Here is a 25524-nt window from a genome sequence, read left to right on the forward strand (position 1 = left end):
TTTAATTTACCGAGATATAGATACCTTCTTTATGTAAAGAAAAAGTCGTTGTGTTATTATAAACACAACATAAACACATTATTTTTTTCAATTCTTTTTAATTAAGATTACTAGACAAGATATTTGTCAATATTTAGTTTACGCTGTATGTATCATATTAGAATCATCAATTATAATCGAGAGACTTTGATGTAAATAAATATCGTATACATGATTAACAGTAAACAACACAAAAAATAATAATAAAAAATAAGTAAATAGACAAAGTAAAAATAAAAATTCGATGAGTTGAAAAAATTACAATTCGATGCCTAGAGCTCGAATGGTCCAATTTGAAGGGCGCTTGGCATGAATCCAAGAAGTCCGAATTTGAGTATATTTTTTTCAATTCTCTTTAATTAATGTTACAGTATTGAATACAGCTATCCACCAGAAGTATTGTGAGTATCGCTAATTAGTATGGGTCTGACGACCATACTGTATTGACTCTTCCGCTATAACTATTGCCTAATGCTACACAGTATGACGTTCATTGAGCATTTAATGAAAATGTATTTTATAGATTATTTTCCTTAATTTTCTATTATTTTACTATAAAATAATTTTTAATTGATGTGGTATTTATGCTTTCATAGAACTATTAAAGCTATCATAGTAGCTATTCTATTTTGCTAGTATAAACTATTATAAATTGTGGTCTTATCTTATATTTTCGTTTGATCTTTCATCATCGTCCAAAACCGTGAAGGGACGAGGAATGGTAGTAGAAAATGGATAATTATGGTGCTTTGTACTTTCCTTTAATAATATTATTAGGTCAAATAAGTTTCGAAAAGAAACAGTTATTACATTAAATCAAAATAAAATCCTTGCAAGGTTTTTTATGAATTTTCTCGTTCGGGTAGGATATTGCAACTCAATTTTGGAGCAGATATCTTCAACCGATTTAGCTGAAATTTCGTATTGACGTTTAGTTAGTACACGAAGTAGGATAACAATGCATTTTTGTTGTAAACATTACCTGATTTTCACATCGTTTCCACCATATTTCTTAAACATAATATACTTTTTGTGAGGTTTAAATAATTGTAATAAAAAAATGCTTTTTAAAGTACAAGCTTCTATTATACGAAAAGCTGGAGGTACATATAGCTGAGCGCACCCTCTTCTGCGCTCTATTTCAAAAACGGTTTAACATAGGTTTTAACGAAACAAGTTTCCGACGAAATTGAAGGCAAAAGACACGAGCTATTCACAAAAAAATGATTTTCGAGACCTTTGACCTTGAATATCTAAGATAAAGGTTGTACAAAAATTCAGCTTATTCCCTTTGATTCCGAGGTTGCCAACTTATTCTGAGTAAGATGATCTGGTTTGTTACCATAAACTTAGAAATAAAGTGCGTTCTCGATCTAGCTGTCAAAGGAAGTTTTACAAAAAACAAATCGTTATGTCTAGGGTCTCCAAAAGGTTAAGAGCAGCTCTGATTATAAATTAAAATGGAAAATAGAAATTATCGGAGAATTTTGAATCATGAATTTGAAGTAAAAGTTAGTTAAGTTTGTTATACCATGTATATATGAAATATACATAGTATATTAAGTTTAGTCCCAAGTTTGTAACGCTTAAAAATAATGATGCTAGGAAAAAAATTTTGTCATAGGTGTTCATAAAATCACCTAATTAGCCAATTTCCGGCTGTCCGTCCGTCCGTCCGTCCGTCTGTGGACACGGTAACTCAAAAACCAAAAAAGATATCGAGCTGAAATTTTTACAGCGTACTCAGGACGTAAAAAGTGAGGTCAAGTTCGTAAATGAGCATCATAAGTCAATTGGTTCTTGGATCCGCAGGACCCATCTTGTAAACCGTTAGAGATAGAACAAAAGTTTAAATGTAAAAAATGTTCCTTATCAAAAATTAAACAACTTTTGTTTGAAACATTTTTTCGTAAACATCACTGTTTACTCGTGAGGGCGCCAATTAGGCGGAAATTTTATAATATGTACTATACTTGCTTATCAGTTATGTATGTGTCACATGTTTGTAGTGTAATGTGATAAAGAAATCAACACTGAAATCAATACTATGCATGGTATTTCAACAATTAACTCAGTCAATTGTTTGTTTTCACTTGTTTATTATAAAATTTAAAATTTATTTCTAAAAGTAGGTTAATTGAATCGACTAAAATTTTTTTATCAATATTTATACAAAAGGACAATCTATTAAATGTATGCCGGCACTTTTTTTCCTTACTTGAAAAAATTAATATTTTATATAATTTAAAATTTGTTTTCTTGAGTAAAAAATATTTCTTCGTGCTATAACGATGAGAAATAAAAACTTTTTTTTATTTCATTTATTTTTTTTTTCTCTTTGCTACAAGTTATTTTCTTTATCAATTGGTGTGATGTTTTTTGATTGACATGATATTAAAGACATTTTCTTGATGAAATGAAATATTTTATTATTTTTTATGAGAAAAATGAACAGAATATCTCAAGAAAAAGTTACACAAAGGAGTATCTCAGTAATTCTTGTGTGCTCATTTCTTGTGAATTTTGGTAATTTATATTTTGAAAAGCTTTGCAACAGGTCCGGAATCTTTTATGATTGAATTCATAAAATAAAGAATAGTTGGGCAGAGTCTGGGACGATCCTTGAGGTCCACACGAATGACTTAAAGTTAAGTTAGGTTAGGTTAGAGTGGCTGTCCTGGGGTGGGACACACGTAGACCATATGGTCCGTTGTGATACCGAAAAAGGGTTAGCCCATCCTCGGCCATTACTCCATGAACCATTTGGAGCTGTTGAGGAACAGCAGGAGAGCTTTGACATCGACGGATTCCAAGTCGGAGAGGTCGTCAAAGAGAGGCTGGCTCAAGTAAGTCCATCTCCTCATGACAAGAGCTGGGCGGTGACAGAGAAGATACGACATTGTCTCCTCCTCGTCATCACTGTCACAGCTCCTGTAGTAGTCGTGATACCCAGGCCCAGGTGTTCAGCATGCCTGCCACCCAATCAGTGTCCTGTAATAGCCGCAGCAACTTTGCGAACAGAGGTTCTTGGATGTATAAAGTCACTGGACTAAAATTTAATATGGACCCTATGGTATATTTTTTTTAGAGACATTTAGTACATTTTTTGAAGACATATCTGTAATATTCTATGGAATGCATAAAATTGAAAAGATGCTTGTGTATTTATTGACTGATTCTAATAAAAAATAAAAATTTCTTACTTTTTTTTTTTGATAATAAAAAATATATATTTTATGTACATCATGTTAAGGGAATATATCTTTTTTTTTCTTTCCGTAGAAATTCAATTTGAATTATAATAATACTTTTTTTGTGTCTTATGTTTTATTTGAATTTTTGAATTTTATGGATTGGTAAAATATTATTGAAATCATAACCAAAAAAAAAAAAATATGTGAATAAAACTCCGTTTTCGTACGTTTCAATGAATAAACTGTCATTTGTCTGTGATTTTCAATTTTGATATTAATATTCACAAAATTTATTTCGAAATTTTGTAGAAAAATCGAAAAAAAAAACATTTAGTCACGGGAACTGTCGGCGGTTGGAATATTACTGAAAACTTTAAGACAACTATTTTTTTAAAATGTTTTAATTAATTATAATTATTACTTGAAATTATTAATAAGTCTGTTGCGAAAAGGTCCTAAATTTCACAGAAACAAATATTCCGCGAGTTGAGGCACTTATAGACGACGAAAAATTTTTGTGGCTCTTTAAGAACTTTGAAAAATAACTCCTGTAATTTAATACATTATGGACAAGAGTGACAAAGCTTCTATATTACTTATATTACTCTTAATAACCTTTATTATTTTAATTGTTATTATTTTCTCAAATTCAGGAAACTTTTTGACACCCGGTAGAAAAATGTCTTAAGCCATAAAAACCAGATTCAAATTTGAAAATCCAATTCCATCTGTAAGCGATTCCTTAACGCATTTATAATAAGATTAAGAACTAAATAATAAACTAAATATACCTGTAATAAATAAAAAATATTTAAAAAAAAACGATAATTTTTTATTTACCTTGTAAACGTACAACACCTTCTGCTTTACCCAGTGCATTTTCTGATGAACATATATATCCACCAAAATCTCTTTGCTCCAATGATCTAATTGTTAAATTCATCAACAGTGAATAATCGTTCAGCATAAATTCTTGCATCACGTATTTACTTCCTTCCATTAACTTCTCACCTGAAGTCAAGCGAGAAAAACCATTCATATTTTATTTTATATTTAAGTATTATATTATATATTATATTATATATAAAATGTGTGTTCTGGTACATATTATATTATATGTGTATAATGTACAGAATGTCTCAGACAAAACAATGCATTCTATTACTAGTAAAATGTTTTTTTTGTTCAAAATGATTATTTTTGTATATTATTTAAAATCAGAAACATTTTAGTCTTTTTAGTTAGAAAAAATCTGGAGGGGGAACAGGCAATGTCGCGACTGATGTATCGAATCCCAGACTGAATCGCTTATGATAGAAGTTTGGAATTTCGAGAAAATATTGATTTTATACTGTAGGTGTCACATAAGAAAGGATTTTTCGAAATTCATACCCTAAAAGGGTGAAATAGGGGATGAAATTTGTATGAAAATACAGGGCGTTCTGTTATTGACTGCATATCGTTATCCTGCAGAATAAGCTCATAAAGACGAAGGAAAAAGTTATTTTCCACTTTTGAATATGAAGCCTACTTTGCGAGATAATTAACAAAATAAATTAATATATCTTTAGCGAATCACAGTTCAATAACATTTTGAATGAAACCAATAAAACACTACTTAAAGAGAGGATGTGTTTTATCATAGTGGAAGGCGTCTCTAAATACAAAATTATTACAAGAAAACTCTATTTGGCTACTTTTGTTATTATAAAAACTAACCCATTAAAACCTACACTACGTTTCTTGGTAAATTAAGTGTTGTACGCAACTAATCGTGCGAATATCACATACGTTAGGCATATATTTGGCAAGACGGACAATTGTCCGTTTTGATAATATCCTATAGAATGCTTGACCAGCTAAAGCTCGTAGTAGGCTCAAAACCTTAGATGTACTGTAAATAATTTAAAATTAACCCAATGCGTAAATTAAACAGAATCTTTGTTTATAAATTTTCAAAGCCTTTTTCTAGAACATTCTATAGGTTTGTATACATACAGCCATGTGTGTGTGTGTGTGTGTGTGTGTGTGTGTGTGTGGGTGCATGTATTTTCTGTTATGTTATGAATGAATAGTGCTCATTCAGAATATAAAGTTGTTGAAAATTATATTATTTATGTTATGTACAGGGTTATTCACTCCACACACCAAAAAAAAAAACACAAAAAATACATATCTTGAAGCAAACAATGGTATAAGAATATGTGAATGTAGTACGTGGTACGTGCTTATTAGAGTATTTGCTGAATTATATTAAAAATTATGTGGTGTTTTGAAATATATACTTAAAGGCAAAATATTTTTATGGTTAGTTTAACAGACAGTTATTTTAGACAAGTTTCTAGACTGAAAAATCAAAAAAATTTCTAGTACGTTCTATTACTACTACGATAATTTTCGTTCACGTTTGCTTTGAAATATTACGGTTAAACTTTCCTTTTTTTTTAAATATCAAGGTAATTTCTGTCCATACAAAACTGAAAGTGTTGGATAAATCGCATATGCCGAGAATTTAATATACTTGAACTTTTGCTTAAGGAGATACGCAAGGATTGAATAATACTAGGGATTTCAATAAAACTTTATAAATACATTTTTTGATTAATAAAGTTTCCAAAAATCACAAAAAATTCCTATGTGTTCGGGCTTTTTATTATTATTTTATCGTTCAAAGTTGGCTGAAAAAATGATGAAACATATAGATTATCCTCGTCAATTGGATATTTCTTTATCAAAAAATCTAGAGAGTTTGATAACAAACTATCTAAAATATTTAGACAATCTTGTTGTTTATAAAAAATACCATAAAAATATAAGATTGTCGATGATATAAAAACAAAATTTTAATTTAATTATGAGTTGATCGAAGATCCATCATTTGATGAACACAGACGACTATAGTTAGAGTATTGATGATTGAAGAGCGATATCTATATTATCAAATTTATATAAAATATTTTTAACAATATCCCTCATATTTTAAGCTTTAAAATCATCAACCAAAATTAAGAACTGTGCATACAAATGAAAAACTTTTTATGGTAAAAACATAGACTTTGATAGTTGAATACCTCTTAAACCGTACAAAAAATCGATATGAATTTTTCACAAAAGACGTATAAAAGAAAGATTAATTAATAAATAAAATTTTCATTTCCAAATTTTTTTTGGGATCATTTTTTCGGTATGGAAATACCTAGTCAATCTTGCCCTAAAATACGTTAAGATCCGTTATTTAAGAGATTTTTCAGTTTTAACTTGCATGGTAATCGGATGGTGTACCACATGGAAGTAGTTGAAGTCCATTTCTATTTTATAAAGAAAAATTCGTGGGTGATATTATTTTCTAAATTGTTTTAAATTAAGTTGACATTATTTTAAATCGTCATTTTATTGAATACTAATGAAAAATGCAATTCATTTTGCATGCATAAAACGTAATTTTCATGTTAAGTTCCTTCAATCCAGGTTTGCATATCATATACTTTCAATTACTTTTTTTAAACACAAATAAAGAAGACAAAAATATAAAAAAAAATCAACCATAATGATTCATAAATTCATTCATTCTTCTCTAAAATTCAAATAAAAGTTTCAAAAAACAAACAATATCATCGCATACATCCGTTATGCCTTCTACTATGCTGTGCTCCTATCTATGTGCAACAGAGCCAGTCAGCCACCAACAAACATTATACTTTGGCTAACACAAAAAGCTAGTTGCATGTGGGAGCTATGTTAATAATACTGAGAAATGAATACTATGCTAGTACGAGGGCTGGCAAAGTTTTGTTCAAGAGTTCACATTAAAACGGCTGAATTTCGGATGTTTCTATCTTTGTTGAAATTAGGTTGGGATGAATAATGTCGTGCATCTGAGAACGGTTACGAGAATTAACCCGAACTAGTAAAGCAATCTACTTTCTGTAAATTTAACTTCTGTAACTTTCATCTGAGTGACAAAAAAAGACAATTTACCTTCATGCAGTTGACGAATATTGTGTTTATGAATAATTAGTAGTGATGCAAAGGTACCCAAATACCTTGTCACTCCATTATGGGGATAAAAAACAATTTCTTCAAAATACTGTGATAGGGTTGAGTGGATCAAACTATTAAAAAATATGCTTTACATAAGCTAAAAGTTACTGCTATTTAAAATCCGTAAAATAAACTTTTACTTTTAATTTATATTGCAAAAGTTATCCGGGTACCTTTCCAGTCGAAACCGGGTACCTTGCCAGCCGGGTACCTTGCCTTGTCGTGGAAACGAAACACTGAAGTTCGAAAATTTGAACAGTAAGACGGATTTGAATGCGGTTTTCTGCATTCGATTCATTAGAATGTCAGTTAGAATTGCTTTTAAAATTGACCCTAAATACTAACGTTATTTGGGTCGTTGAAAACGAATATCGTGACAGAATTGGTCTTCAAGGTACTCAGGCTGAACGGTAACCTCGTTTTCCTCATAAATTAATGGCATGATTACATGGTTTTTTTATTATATTTGTCCCGTAATAATAACATTAATTCACGGGGACAACGAGGATACCAGGTACTTTCGAGTATGATTCGGTCACGAAATTCGTGTTAAACGACTCCAAAACCCTCATTAATTATGTTGGATCGATTATATAAATTTTTCCGCAAAACTTCAAGAGACGAAGAGGATTCCGTTTACTTTGGGCACCAGGTACCCTAGGAGACCAATTCTGTTGCGATATTCCCAAAAACTTCCGAATAAGGAGTCTAGAATCATTTTCATCATTATTAATCGAATTATGAATTTAGTATTTACGAGCAGTTTAAAATAGAAATGCATATTATTTATGCAGTTAATGCAATCGCTCTCAGGTAACAGATATTTTTCAAGAAAAGAAATATCCAAACCAACTTTTTTGTGATTTTACCAGCTCTTATACCAACCATATTCTCATAGAATTTAATCGAAACCAACCAAGAAAATAGTATAGCAGTACTTTACAGTTGTTTCGCTAATGCAATATAAAACAGTGATAGTTTGAAGGAAGAATGTTATTTATATACGATGTTTTTGGTAAACTTTTTTTACGAACTCTGTGGTTTTGACTTCTAATTGTCAGTAGAAGTTTAGGTTCTTTTCTTAATCAAAGCTATCGTTTTTTTTTTCGCGAAAGCGTTGATAATATCATTGATTTCCAGATGTTTAGAAAAGATGTTACTGGATCGTCAGTCCATGATAATGAAAACAATTTATGTAAGTGGGATCCGATCCATTTTTCGGACTAAGAACTGGTCTATAAAAAAGCAAGCCCGAACAATCTTTCCTGTCACATTTAGGCACGTAACAAGAAGAATCGGTGTCAGCCAAGCCAATGTAGCACACTGTTTTGTCAGAGTTGTTTCCTTGGATGACACCGACTCCAAAAATAACAATAATTTTAACTACATTATATTATCGTCATTATTTTATTTTTGTGTGAAGTCGGTTTTCTTTTTGTTAAAAGTTTTTTTTACTTTGTGATTTTTAATGAATCTGAAGTACACTAACTAATTAGTCACTAAAAAAAGAATAATCGAACTCGGTTGGCGTGATATTGAGTTATTCGTCCTCTTGTTGTGCATGCTTAATGCATGTTTAAGACTTTTATGGTTTTCTCATGGATGCCGTTGTTAGAACTGGACCAAAATGAAATGGGATCACACGGGAAGCACCAGCTTTCAAATTGAGTCATCAAAATCGATTCACCCAGTTGAAAGTTCAGAGGTAACACACATAAAAAAAATGCAGACGTATTGATAACCTCCTCCTTTTTTGTTTGAAGTCGATTAAAAATATAGTTTGTACACATTTTTAAGACAACACCATCTATAACTATTCCGTAAAACACCAAAGTAGACGTACTAGAGAAGCTAGCAACTCAAATTACTAGCTTTATTTCACTCTTGTTGCATATATAAAATGTTCATATATAACAAAATATAATAACAAAGAATTTGTAGTAATTAAACCATGGAATGTAATAAATGTTTTAATGTTTTTATATATTTGTTTTATAATATTTTTAACTTCTTTCAACATTCTTCACATCACAATATGCTTACTGGACCGTCATGTCAGTCCATGAGAATGCTAACAATTTATGTGAGTGGGGTCCGATCCGATCGGATTTTCTGGTAACGCAATTTGAATTGATCGCTCTGTACTGCGAGCTTCTACTGCTTCAAATAAATAACTTGCCAAGACATATGAAAGAGAAGAAGTTCATTCATGATTTTTTTATGGGTAAATTCAAGGCGGCTCGACCGTTTAGGGGCTATAATGCCACTGAGAAACACACAGATAAACACTTTAAACTTATAACACTTCTTCTTAAATACTTATCAAAGTGATGGTCCAGGACTTCAGATCAGATGAAAAGGATACTTAAAGAGCTATCATTTTTTGGGACAAATTTTTGGAAATATTTTAATTGAAATTGAAATATTTGAGTTGACTTTGTTCTTTTGAATTATTGTCTTGAATTACCTAATTATTTTACTATTTCACTCTTTTTCGAAATGCATTGAGCCAGGTTTATTTGGCCATTCATATCCATAGTAATTATTTATATGTTAAAATTATATGTCATGCCTTTTCCGAATTGAATATCATCACCAATCTTTTGGTTTTTTTCGGGCATGAACTCGAAGCTCGCACTTAAAATATAGCTAAGAAAAAAAAAACTGTTAAAGTACCTTTCAAACAAGGGACTTAACTTAGTATAACTTGATATATATTTCATTGTACATATATAGGGTATAAAAATTTTCCCGAAATAAAATAGAAATTTCATATAGTTTATTATTATTTTTAAGTATATTTACTTACCGTTCGTTTTTCAATGGTTATTGATATAAACTTTACGAAATATTATCGAAAAATTATTATTTTACCCAATTATTTTCCAATATATATATAATAAAATGATGCTTGTTTTAGAATGTAAATAAAGCTATATGTTCAAAAATCGGTTCAAATATTGTAATAATTTGATTTTATATATTTTTAGAATTTATTCACAAAGCATTATCAAAATATTTAATAATGTTTTCAACATGAAAAATCATGTGTACATACATAGGTAAACAAAGGGTATAACATATTCATGTATGTAAAATTCGTAAAGAATCCAATTAATTAATTATTAACTCTTCGTTTTTCCCGATAGAAAATTATTGTTTTCACTCGAAAAACAGAAATGAATGTGAATGAAAAAATCTCGATTACGTTTTACTGGGTCTTTTTATTATTCTTCATTTTTTTATTACGTTTTTATCCAAAATGCTTTTATTTTTAACCGACTTCAAACAAAAAAGGAGGAGGTTATCAATTCGACTGTATTTTTTTTTTTAATGTTTGTTACCTCAGAACTTTTGACTGGGTGAACCGATTTTGATGATTTTTTATCTATTTGAAAGATAGTGCTTCCCGTGTGGTTCCATTTCATTTTGGTCTAGTTCTGACAACGGCATTGATGAGAAAACCATAAATGTCTTAAATTTGCATTAAGTTTGCACGGCAAGAGGACGAATAACTCAATATCACGCCAGCCGATTTGCATGATTCTTTTTTTAATGACAAATTAGTTGGTGTACTTCAGATTCACTAAAAATCACTAAATAAAAAAACTTTTAACAAAAAGAAAACCGACTTCAAAAGGGAAACTTTTCCAAAACAAATTAATATGCACTCTAAAAGTAAAAAAATAATTTATAATAAATGTAGTTAAAATTATTGTTATTTTTGGAGTCGGTGTCAGCGAAGGAAACAACTCTGACAGACCAGTTTGCTACATTAGCTTGACTGACACCGACTCCAAAAATAAAAAGTACAAATATTGCAAGTAAAAATAAAATTGTTGTAAAAACATTGAAAATGAAGTTATAAATATTTTCTTCAGTAAAATTAAAATTCTAATCAATTTATCACACTGACTTTTACAAGTTGAGTTTATTAGAACAAACTAGATTTGTTGCCATTTGTTTTCTTACAGTTATAAAGAATTTCTTTTTAAAAACAACACACTATAAAATACATATAAATAAATAAATAAAATAATTTTCTCAATAAACATTGCTTTACCAACGAACAACTTCCCGATGTAGAATCGTACATCACATCTCTTATTTTATTTATGTATTATGTAACTACAAACCACTGATGAAAATATATATTGTATACTTAAAGATGTTATTTAAGTAAATCCAACTTTAATCCACTAGAATATATTTAAATCTATTTTCCAAGGATCTAACAAAACCTAACGTTGTTACAACATTACCTACGACCTACACTTATACGTTCTATGTTGTATACGGTTGTACCTTATATGAACGTAATTCAAACTATAAAACAAAATGGTAAATACCTTGGTAGAATACTCTCTTGGCGTTATGTTCAGTTCAGTTCAGACAAAACGTTGGCTCATTGCATTTATGTACACTACAGATTTGAAAATTTGAATCGAAAGTAGAAATTGAGATTGTTATAATGGATAATTAACGTAGTTTGAGCATTAAAGTAAAGTTCATAAAACCATGCTCATAATTATGTGAACTATTTGTGATAAAGTTCACACTACTGTATAAAATACTTAGAAGTGGTAGGTGTACATATACTCAATTTAAACGTGCAACTGCAGAATAAACAAATAAAAGTAGTCGAATTCGAATCTCTTGGATTCCTGCCATTTTTTAAATTTAAGCTTTTGTTCTATCTCTAACAGTTTACAAGATATGGACCCAGGATCCAATTGACCTATGTTGCTCATTTACGAACTCGATCTCACTTTTTGTTATCTTTTTTCGTTTTTGAGTTTTCGTGTTGACAGACAGATGAACAGATAACCGAAAATGGACTAATTAAATGATTTTATGAACACCTGTACCAAAATTTTCTTCATAGCATCAATATTTTTAGTCATAATTTGGGACTAAACTTAGTATACCTTGATATATTTCATATATATATATATGGTATAAAAACTTTTTAATAGAAAATAAACATATTAGAAATGACATAAAATAGAACAAAACCAAGTGTTTCCATCCATACAAGGCATGTACGAACAGGCCAGATTTAGGATTGAAATTATTTTTATCTTATGTTCAACTTTGATGATGGATATTCCTATTTTGAAGTTTTCTTCTGAGTAGCATTCAATGTTTTCAAAGTTCGATTATTTGAAAATAAAGCTGGATTTGATTCCTATACTTTGCGGTAGATTTTTACAGAGTTCTAATATTTTGGTATATTTATTTGTTTTTAAGGTTTATACGATTCATTGATTTCTGAATCTATGTGTACACATATATGTATGTTCTACATGAATGTTGTTGTTCGTACAAAGACATTAGAATTGTACTCTGTAAATTTATTATTGTCTCTCGTGAGAATAAGATAATATAAGGTTACGTCAAATTACTTGACACAAACATACATTATAATACAAATAATATATAAAATATATATACCTGAGAATATATACCATGTATGCTTTTAAACAGGAAGTACTGCGATCTATGAAGAAGGCTTAAGATAGTCATGTGCCTACTTCAATTTTTCCCAAAAAAAAACATAAACAAAAACAAAAACAAACAAACAACCTAATCACGTGTAAGGCACAGAAGACCTAATCCATGAGACTATATGCAGTATGTCCCCGAAGAAATTAGCCACGCTTAAATGAAGGCCTTTCTTCCGATTTCGCATATAAATCAATACTATTTAACGATAGGTACAATAAGGACTAGGTGTGCCAAGGATTATCCTGGCAAAAATATTGACAAATATTTTGGTCAAAATTAGTTATAAAATCGTTCTCAATCGCGTCGGTTCGACCGTTTAGGGGCTACGATTGTCACTGAAAAACACATAGACGCACTGATAAATACTTTAAACTTATACAACACTCCTTCTGAAATCAATATCAAAGTGATGATCAAGATGAGATGAGATGAAAAGGATACTTTGAGAGCTATCATTTTTTGGGACAAATTTTTAGAAATATTTTAATTGAAATTGAAATATTTGAGTTGACTTTGTTCTTTTGAATTCTTGTTTTGAATTACTTAATTATTTTACCATTTCACTTTTCGAAATGAATTGAGCCAGGTTTATTTCACTATTCATTTCCATAGTAATTATTTATATGTTAAAATTATATGTCATGCCTTTTCAAACTGAATCGATTTTGAAGATCATCGCCATTTTTTTATTCGTTTCGGCTACGAAATACGAATCTCGTTATTGAAACATAGCTAAGAACACTCTTCGTTAAATTACCTTTCGAATGAAAACAAAAAAAATGTAAAATCGGTATGACCGTTTTAGACAAACACCAGACACACACGCATAGCGATCAAACTTATAACATCCCCTTTTTGTTAGTGTTCGGGGGTTAATAATAACAAAAACAGTTCCAGTTGGTGAAATAGATTTGGTTTGAAAATGTATAAAGTAATTGTTTAACCGCATCTCTTCATGCAACAACGCCCTATGTGTAAATTCCACATTAAAATCAATAAAATTAATTTTGATTTGATTTACTTTTCATGTAGCTACTCTAGAATATTAAATTGAGTCAATCAACACATCTAGATATAGATATTTATGAAATTGCAAAAATAATTAGATGATGAAAAATATATTTTTCACACAGAAATAAGGGTGAAAAAATAAAATTTATTACGTTTATTATATTATTTTATTTTAAAAACTAGGGACTAAAACGATCAGTTATATTAGCAATAACCGTCAAAATATATACATAGGGACTTTGACAAAGTATATGCGTAGCTTTAAATTTAATATATCATATACAGGACGTTCTGTTATTAACTTCAGATCGTTATCCTGCAGAATAAGCTCATAAGGACGAAGGAAAAAGTTATTTTCCACTTTTGGATATGAGGCCTACTTTGCGAGATAATTATCAAAATAAATTAATATATTTTTAGCGAATCAAAGTTCATTAACATTTTGAATGAAACAAATAAAACACTACTTAAAGAGAGGATGTGTTTTATCATAGTGGGAGGCGTCTCTAAATGCAAAATTATTACAAAAAAACCTCTATGTGGCTACTTTTGTTATTATAAAAACTAATCCATTAAAACCTACACTACGTTTCTTGGTAAATTAAGTGTTTTACACGACTAATCGTGCGAATATCACATACGTTAGGCATATATTTGGCAAGACGGATAATTGTCCGTTTTGATAAATATATGCTTAGATACACATACACCTACACAAACCAAAGTATGTATGTTGTGTGTTGAAGTTGTAAAGTGATACAATGTTTAAGATTTTGTGTTCTGTATTACACAATTTATTCCCCCCTTCCTCGTACCTATATTAATATATAATTTGATACCTCCCACATCTAATTGGCTATTGGTGATTTATATTTTTGTTTTCTTTATAAATAATAACAACAAAATTTTTTTTTTAGTATACACTACCCAAATAAATCAATTATTGTTTTATGATAGTCTCCTCTAAGTGGCACCTACTAATTTAATGAATTTATAGGTTTGTGAATTCATAAATCTTTCTATTTTCCCACAGGAACATCTCCCGAATCTGACCTCAGATCGAAATTTGGTAAGGAGCTTTTTTGTTCGTCTTTGTGAGCTTATTCTGTAGGCCAACGATCTGCAGTTAATAACAGACCGCCATGTATATATTACATTATTATATCATCAATTGTACAGAAATACATTCATGTATTCAATGTATTTAAGTGGAAATATATTCTCATATTCACGCATGTTCTTTTCTGATCGCAATTCGATATCGAAACTAAAAAGAATGTTCTATGGAAAAACGAAAAATGTTTTTAAATGAATTATAAATATACATCGTGACTCGATTGACATAACTAAAGATCGTATTCTCTGGATAATTTTAAATCAAAAATGCCTTGTTCACTTTTGTCCTAAACACAATAGATAAGGAGTTATGGACACTTTTAAATTTAACCAATAAAGTACAGGCATTGTCCATGGTAAAGTAGTTTAATGTTTTATTAATTACAAAATTTATCGACAAGTACTCTCATTCTGGAATTACCTTAAATATTAATAATGTTTCAAACATACATTTATTTTATATATCGGTAATATCACTACGTACAATTATATGAATTTCAATTGAAAATTAATATAATTGAAAATTAATACTTGCGTTAGCAAATGTGTTTTAATAAAATTATATGTAAATATATTTACTTATATAATATAATATTTTATTTCTGCATATATAAATGTTATATGCATTGTAGCTTTATACATATATATAATATATTTACAAACATATTATATATATATCGATATTTAAATATATGGTTTAATACAGTGCATGTTACTAAACAGTATACCAACATCAAAATATGAATTTTCCGAAAACATTAATTTTAGAAAATGTTTTGCAAGGTTTTATTTGAAAGCTGATGCTTACTATATGTGGTTTCATTTCAATTTGGTCCAGTTCTGACAAGGGTATTCATAAGAAAACCATATAAGTCTAAAATTCAAAGAATTTTTGAACTCTCTTGATGGCCTAAATTGTTTTGATATTTATCACAGAGGCCACCCACATCATTATTTGTTAATCTTTATTAATTAAATTACATTCATATTTACAATTACATTTATGATGTGGGTGGAATCGGTTACTTCTTCGACAATTCTGCACCCCCATTAATAAATTGTTCACACTGCGGCTGCCTGGATTCGAACCCATAACCTAAGTCTAAATAGTCCAACGATCAAAGACTAACGCCTTAGACCGGTCGGCCATTTAGGCTCTTGTTTTGATATTGATGCAGGGGGAAACCCAGAAGTATATTGAAGTTTGTGAGCTCATAATGAAGTGAAATATTCACAATTAAAAATGTTTGCCTGCTTTTTTGAGAGTAAGGGCTTTTTACGTTTGTGGTAAATACAAAATAACGTGTCGATTAATATGAAAATCAAATTTATTTTGAGTTGTTACCCCGAACCACGTTCTTCGAATGCCTTCAACATCATTACATATTCTATATTATGGTAGTAGGTAGGTATTATATCTAACTTTAGACATAAATATTAGCTTTAAAATGTAAACATTTAATATATGCATACAGCAGTTTATATACCTATATGGTTAGTATAGAAGTAACATAACATGGTTAGTAAATATTACTTAAGTACACATACATTAGTTGGTGCCTACACCAACCTAGTCTATAATATATTTACATATTGCAAAAATAAATCATAACTTTAATATATATATATATATATATATATTCCATTTATACGAAAGTATATATTTATTTTTTAAATTAACCACTAGGTAAATAAAAAATCAATTTTAACTTGCCTTAAGTTAGTGACCTTCACAAAGGAAAAACAAAAAATACAACCTAAATCTAAAAATAATTATAAAAGAAGTGATAACATACAATTGACTGAGTTAATTATTGAAATACCATGTAAAGAAAGTGTTGATAAAAAGCAATAGTTTGTTTTTTGACGTCATGTGAGTAAAGAAAGATATCCACTCTTCGATATAGCCACACATTCATAACTGATATTCCCATATAATACAAACTATAAAATTTGCACCTAATTTGCGCCCTCGTGGGTCAACAGTGATGATTGAAAAAAAAATGTTCTAAACAAAAGTTTTTACATTTCAACTTTTGTTCTATCTCAAGACCCAATAGACCTATGTTGCTCAATTACGAACTCGACCTCACTTTTTACTTCCGGTGAGTGCGCTGAAAATTTTTTCTACGGTTTTATCGATTTTTTTAAAGGGGTACCCCTTAAAAAAATTGCAAAAATCGAAACATTTTTTTTCATCTCTAATTTTGATAAAACTATGTATATAAGGTAATTTTGAACCAAAAAGTTCAAAAATCGCATGCATTTGATGACTGATCGAATAGTTTTTGAAATACGGACTAAAATCGATCAAACTATAGCGATATCTCAGAAACTCGGCATCAATCATTAAACTAACCTGATTTTCATTCTTTTTGGATCAAAATTACCTCATCCATCGAGTTTCATCAAATTCCAAAACCTCTTAAAAAAATTGCCTAAAAATGAGAAAGTACTTTAAAAACAAACCTCTAGTCAAGATTTTTCTCCTGTTAATGAAGATCAATTCTTTCGTTCCTGAATGCGAAAACTAACCTTTATTTTCAATTGTTTATCCTTTTTAATATGTACCCAACAACTTAAGGTTTTGTATTTGATTGGTATGATAAATCCATTCTTGAAGAAAAAAAAATTAGGTTGATAAATTTTGATTGAAACAGACAGGTAATGAATAAATAAAGGTAATTTTAAAACAATTAGGGGTTTATACGCATATAATTGATTTCAAGTATCTACACTTGTATTGTTTTTCCAAGGAATTTATGTAGGATATGAATGTATTTGACATGTCTTATTCGTCGCAGCACAGGTATAAATGAGTAATTTATTTTGTCTGTTATAGCACTAGGAAATGTTGAAGATTTGTCAATATAAATTATTTTGTTTATTTAGGAAATGTTTATACATTTGTCAATAAAAATGATTTGTTTGTATTTATTAAAATTAATTTTATTTACGTCATATAAGATAATTGTTTTGAAATTATCAATAGATGAGTAAAAAAGCTTGCGTAAATTTATGGAAATATAGTAAGCGTGTTTTTATAGGCTTAATAGTTTTTCAATTTCGCTGATAGTAAAATAATTTCAAAAAGTGTTTTTTTTTTATTATTAGAATTATATCTGGTACCGTGTTATTTCAGTAGTTAACTGATATCGAATTTGCCACATTAACCATAAAAATTAACTTGGTAGCTGGTCCATACCTTTAATTGTTGGTTTTTCAGATTATCTCCTAATCTGTTAAGACCTTCTTGGTATGGCATCCTCGCAAGCTTTTCTTGAGTGGGAGCCATGGTGGTTCCCAGTTTGGCCAGCTTCTCTACTCTCTCATTACCGTTCCAACCAGAGTGTACGGGGATCCAGGTGATATTGACTTTATTGTGCCTCGCCAGGTTGTTTAGACTGTTTCTAGTTTCCTTGACGAGTCGCAATGACACTGTACAGTTTGATAGCGCTTTGAGTGCTGCTTGACTGTCTGTGCAGATACTAATCACATCATCCTTCAATTGGAGGTGGTCAGCACATCTCATGATGGCTACCAGCTCTGCCTGGAATACAGTATTGTAACTGTCTAACTTGATGGATGTGTCATTTTCCCTTCTTGGGAGGCAAAACCACGCGACAACACCCTCTGCGGTTTTGGAGCCGTCTGTGAACCAAATTTGGCCATGTCTTGGTCCTCCGCTGATCTACTAGTCCTCTCTCGTTGGAAGGCAGATCTTGCTCCTCCGTCGGTAGGGTTCTGATTTTGCCTTGTGGTTCGTTTTTAAGAGCCAACAGCTTACCTATGAAAAGTTTGGACAGGTCACTATTCCATCTTTTCAATTGTCCAGATAGAGATCATTACAAGGTACAGCCATTGAAAATTTAAACTGATATATAAAATCTTTAATCACAAATCATTTCAAATCGTTCTATTTTTATTTTTAAAATTTCATAAGTATACAATACATATGTGTGTATTATTCTCTACAGTTTTAAGTAGGTACTATATCTTTTCTACTAGAAATGTCGGAAACAAACAAACAACAAAACTATAATACCACTTATAAGAGAACCTAACGTGTATGATTGTACTGAGTGAAACAAAAACAAAAACAGAATAACCGAAACTCCTTCGATGAAATTTTAAAGAAAAGCCTTAATTCAAAAACTGAGTTAATTCTTATACTTATAGACTAATGCAAGGTTTCAGTATACATTGGACTATGAAGGGAAGAAAGCAGAGAGACAGGCGCAAAAACGCTGAACCGTGTATTAAGGTAGTTCCTCCGCGACCGTCCAGTCAAAAAGTTTTGGACTAATACTATCATTCAGTGCATGAACTGTGCTATGACTATTATACATATACCATATATTATTTTCAAAAGACTGTAGTTACTCACTATTATAAATTCTATACGTATACACACACATACTTTGACATATACTTTTACCATTAGTTTTTATATGCTTTCCACAAAAATTATCGCTAAAACGAGTTATTTATTTAAGTTTTTTATCGAAACTATATGGTAAATAATTTTTATTTTTATTTATATATTTTCTAAATATAGTATTCTACATTATATTAGTTTTTCATAGAGATGGTGGACGTCATTCATTGGTAAATAAATATAATATTTGTAAATTTGTGTATTTTTATACACTTCTCCCATGTACACGTACAAATTGCGTCACTTTTAATTGCTAATATCTCATGTATGGCATGGTGAATCATCTTCTAATTTTAACAGCAAGTGTATTATGAATTAAATATTTTATATTCTGAGTTTTGAGAAATTCTTGGAATATCACTTTCGTGTAGGTACTACCTTAAGGCATATTCTTTACCGAGATGATATTAATTTTAAAATGTATGCAGAAAATTTTGAGATTGCTCAAAAGAATTTGAATTTTGAAGTATGTAATGCATGTGATCGTCGTTGGTTTAATTTACAAATTAACAAAGATGGGTTTTGTTGTATTTGTCATAAATTTAAAATAAAAAATGAATTGAATATTTTCACAGCGGATAATAACATGGATCCTGGTTTACAACCTGATGTTTTAAAGAAATTAACGTTTGTTGAAGACCAATTAAATTAAAAATATTTGTCAATAATTGAAGTATAATTTTATTTTAGAAATATGTATTCTATATGATACCATTCGCGAGCCATTACAAAGTTATGCTTTAAGCTAGTTTATGTTTTTATGGTTGGTTTGTTACATTCGGTATTTAGGTATGTGATTCGTATTTATTCATTACTGAGTTGAGTGAAGAAGGTATCATCAGTGAGTACCTTTATTATTCTTCTCCAAGTCTTTGTAAAGTTTTGTTTATTGAATAATGTTTTCAATACACATGAAATAAATATATGAATATATCTGTGCTGTGTGTGTATTATTATTATTTAACAATAATACTTTATAAAGTCATGTGATATGAGTGCAAAAGGAAGGATAAAATATTGTCTTTGTATAAAATATTATAAATATGGGTAGTTCTACAAAGAAGTGGATCAAACAAAGCTTATATTCCAATAAACGTGGAGAAAACATGTGAAAACAAACAATTTAACTGAGTTAATAGTTGAAATACCATGTCAAGACAGTATTGATCACGCAATCATTTTTTGTACGTCATACAAGTAAAGAAAGATAGCTAATTCCCATATAATACACTAATTTGCACCTAATTTGCGCTCTCACGGGTTAAAAGTGATGTTTACGAAAAAATGTTTCAAATAAAAGTTGTTTATTTTTTTATAAGAAACATTTTTTATACTTAAACTTTTGTTCTATCTTTAACAGTTTACAAAATGGGTCCTACGGACCCAACACCCAATTGAACTATGTTGCTCATTTACGAACTGGACTAATTAATCGATTTTATGAACACCTATACCAAAATTTTGTTCGTTGTGTCAATATTTTCAAGCGTTACAAACTTGGAACTAAACTTAGTATACTTTGTAAATTTACTACTTGGTTTAAGCTTGGTTTACCTTCTAGATCAAAAATACAAAAAATAATAGCTCCAAAAATTGCTTTATTTATAGGACTGCCCTTACATATGTATATGTTGTATATTTTATTATTATACACTCATAATGATGTAGATTAATTGCCTTCCTTCTATTTATCCCTCTAACTCCTGTTCTGTTCCTGTTCCTTTTGTATTGTATTGTGTTATGTTGTGTGTTATTATACATTCCTTCCTTATCATCTCATTATTCAATTATTTGTATAATTGTAGACATGAAGAGAGGTATCCATATTTAATAAAAATGTTTTTATTGAAAATTTCACAAGGTTAAATGCTTAATTTTTGTATTATGTTTTTCAAAATAATATAATCGAATTAAATCAGTTGATATCCCTTCTTAAGTTGAATATTATTAAATGATAGATACTAATATCTACTGATTATCATTGGCTGCTGGTTATCCAATGATATTCAGTGAATGAACAAATTTATCAATTTTTGTCATACCTGTAGCGCCCAAATTAGGGCTCAGATGCAAAATTGGTAAATAACTTTTTCCATCGTCTTTATGAGCTTATTCTGTAGGCCCAAGATTTACAGTTAATAACAGAACACCGTGTATATGTCCTATGAGAGAAAATGTAACACATCGACTCAAAAGTACTCGCTAGAAAGTAGGTTTCTGGGATTTTTTTGGAAAAGGTTGTAAATAATTAGACAAGTTCATTTGTCATCGTCTTCGGTGTATAAATAAGGGAGTATTAGTGTTTATTCTTTCTCACAACACATTATCATTCAATTACAATTGAATAGCAATTTTCGTAAACTAATGATGTGTGGATATCATTCATTCATTAAACAAACACTACCAAACCAAATAATACTAGCTTGGTATCTAACCAAATAACAGTTTGCTTACTGGCTAGTCATTACATTATAAGTTAACATGAAACACTAACACTAAATGTTACCAGTTTACCAGTTTAATGGTTTGAATTGTATAATAATAATATTATCTATTACGAGACAGGGTAACTAGTTGAGAAAACAACGATATCTGTTTGCAATGTTCACATTATTCGGTTTTGTTGGGAAAATAATTTTTATAAATTCAAGCAAAATATTAAATGATTAAGAGAAAAATCATTTTATAATAAAAAAGCATGGGGTGCTAGATTTCAATCACCATAAATTAAATGTTTTCTTTTTTGAATTTATAGAAATTATTTTCTACTTTTTATCTCAACTAACTACAAAAGCGAGTTAAATCAAAATGAACTATTTAAGCAAAGATTAAGTGTTAGGTTAAGGATGTCATAGCGGTATGAGTCATAGACCATCAGTTAGTTCAATGTAGACAGCTGGGTATAATATATACATAGATAAGTATTTATACAATAATCAGATGTCTATGAATATATCTGTCAAACTTATTTGTGTTATTTCGTATAGTGATCCCCATATTACGTCATCAAATTGGATGCCTGCGTTTTTGACAGTTTAAAAAAGGTTTAAAATTTAATTTAAGTTTTTGACAAGAAAGCGTGTGTATTTTCCGATATAAATTTTTGGTCGCTTATTATCAAGCAAAATCAACATTTGGAAGTACTTTTTCAAAAATAGTGGAATTCTCTATTCGGGGAGAATTGGGAATTATAAAATTTTGCAGAAACAGAATATTGAATATCGGATATTCATCGGAATTATGTATACTTGGTACTAACCAAGCCCTTTAAATTGTCGATAAATTGAATAATTAATACTCACCATTATGGGGATGGAATATATGGAGACTTTGATAATAAATTTTCTGTATTTGTTAAGCAAACACATTAATTGGTGTTGTTGTTCGAGTTTAAAATAAACGATTATGTACATAGTCCAAGAGACGATGACCGTTTGAAATCTTTTATGTCTGATTTTACGATAGAGTTAAAGTTGAACAAGGCTTTGCGATTGATACTTACAGAATGTTCTCTTAAATCATATGTTAGTGGGAGGAAAAATTTGTTAAAAATTTTGCATGCCAAATTTTGTTGGATCTTTGAGTTTTCTTCTTCGTAAGTTGAGTTTTTAGAGTTTGTAACGACATTGCAATTGCGTTTCTTTCAAATGTACATACATTCGATAGAAGCGATAATTTTTTTTTTTTATGAGGCATCTAAGCGGATTTTGAAGTTACTGTTCTTGAATTTATGATGAAATTGATTGAAATTTCACTACCCTCCCCTCTTTTTGCTTACATAAGTAGACCCACGGAATAAAAAATACATTTTTTTTGCAGTTTAGGATTTTAAATGACGTATAAGTGGATTTTTGGAGTCGCTGATCTCGAATTTCAAAATGCGTAGCTTGCGTAATCCTTCCTACTCTTAAAGCTCAAATAAGTAGTCCCTCGACATAAAAAAAACAATTTTTCTGACTATTTAAACTTTTTTAAGGCATGTAAGGAAGTTTTTTAAGTCCCACACTAGTGATGCGGGGATTAAAACTCAAAAGTTCTGCTTTAAAACTTTTAGATATTTTTAGGATAATTTTCCATAAGTCAATACACTCAGCAAACAATTTTCGAAGGGAAAAGGTTAGTTTATCATAATAATTCCATATTGACTTGTTTGCACTCATTATTTATTGACCCAATAAACTTTGAAAGGTGTTTTATCTTGTTTTATACCTTCATACATTTAAAATTACTCTGTATCACAATATAAATATTTAAACGTAAGGTAAAAAAAAAGCATTTTCAAGTACTTTTGACATTAATCCAATATATAGAAAAAAATTGTAACATTTATGAATTCTACATAAAATAAATATAATTTTTTATTTTCATTTTCAAAATATATAAATTTTTTTTTATCTAACTGGGAAAAAAAAACAGCTAAAAAACTATATTGCAGTATAAAGCTATAAATATTGAAATTTAACTCATGAGACGACTATTGAAATACTATCGTTAAGTATCGTTTGACATAGAAAAAAAAATACCTAGTCATTACTTTTTTTTATATTATTTTATTATTTTATTTTATTTTTTTTAAAACCATAACGTTTGTTACATTTTTCAAAAAATTAAAAATATTTATTCTGCACTTGAACCAGTAGTTTTTTTTTTTAATAAACAACTAGCGATCCGACAGCCATTTCGAATGGTATAGTTTGGTTATCTTCATCGTACACCATAACTTAAAACATGGATACATTTTTAAAATGTATTTTATAAGTAACTAGAGTGACACCCACCCGCTTCGTAGGGTTTAAAAGTAAAGATTGATAAAGATTAAAACTCAGAATTAAAACTCGCTCGAGATTATGAACAAAAGTGGAAATTATTGAGGGAAAGGGAAGTGATGGCTCTATAACACGGTAGTTTTTGTTTTTAAAGTTGAAATTGCTCACCGAAGCGGGCGGGAAGACCAGCTAGTATCATATATCGCACAAATTTCTATAAAACACACTCTTTCAAAATATCTATTTATGATATTTCACACATATACTTTCGTTAAATTAAATCTAATCTTTCTATCATTTTAAATGGTAAACTCTTTCATATTTGTTATAAATAAATTTTTAATTGTATCCACTTAGTAATTATATAATGAAACAAACAAACTATTAAAACATTAAAACACATTATAAATAAATAAATAATTTAATAAATATATTATTTATGTATATATTTATGGTTATAATTAAATAATTAATTTTCATATCAAGGAATACTTTATATAATAAGTTTCTAATTTCATTTAACATTATGTAATATCAACTATTAATTACTTTTGTTTTATCTAAAATGTGTATAAGTATATATAGGATGTACCAAAAGTCATTGATCCGCCAGAAAATATAAGCCAGAGGATTTGGAATAATACTAGGGAGTACAATAAAGCTTTACAAATATATTTTTTGATTTACAAAGTTTGACAATCTTGTAGTCTATAATAATACCATACAAATATAAGATTGTCAGTGATTTAAAAACAAAACTTTACTTTAATTATGAGTTCATCGAAGATCCATCATTTGATGAACAGAGACGACTCATAGTTAGAGTATTGATGATTGAAGGGAGATATCTATATTATCAAATATATAAGCATCACTTGCACACAATATATTATATATTTTTGTAGTTGCATGGTATTGTAAAGCTAAAAATAACTCATTGCTTGACCACAAAGCATGTATTTAGTTTATATGTATGTACCGTGCAATAACCAAAACTTTTTTACAATACTGTAGGTTTACAATCACCTTAAATTTCGCTTACTTAATGGTGGCGCCACACTGTAAGTTGTATCTCTCATAGAATATGAATATATTATATATTTATCTATTAAGGTTAGAAATTAATGTTTTGTGACTAAATTATATAGAAATGTTTAGAATATTTAATTAGATAGTAATATTTATAGAATTTAATATTAAGTAGGTACGTATACGTATATGAACGTAGCTATAGTGGAATACTATTTTAACATAGAAAATTCTAAACAAGAAATAACTATCTTGTTACTATATTACTCTTAAGTTTAAAAGTACTAAAATTTATGTTTAGGTATTATATTTGATGGTGAAATATTTGGCAAAGTTATTTGTTTCGATACTTTTCATATATTTGAAATTGTACATTGAAATG

The 25524-nt window shown here is 29.2% G+C and overlaps 1 protein-coding gene across 1 annotated transcript in view; it reads right to left on the minus strand.

The window, feature by feature from the left end:
- The window catches only part of LOC123294231 (lachesin-like), a 206450-nt gene that overhangs the window by 1734 nt on the left and 179192 nt on the right, over positions 1-25524 (minus strand). Inside the window, exon 7 of the mRNA XM_044875347.1 lies at positions 4074-4244. Within this exon, the coding sequence (XP_044731282.1) occupies positions 4074-4244 (171 nt within the window). The remainder of the gene's footprint in view (positions 1-4073; positions 4245-25524) is intronic.

Source organism: Chrysoperla carnea, chromosome 2 (genome assembly GCF_905475395.1).
Source record: "Chrysoperla carnea chromosome 2, inChrCarn1.1, whole genome shotgun sequence".
NCBI lineage: Eukaryota > Metazoa > Arthropoda > Insecta > Neuroptera > Chrysopidae > Chrysoperla > Chrysoperla carnea.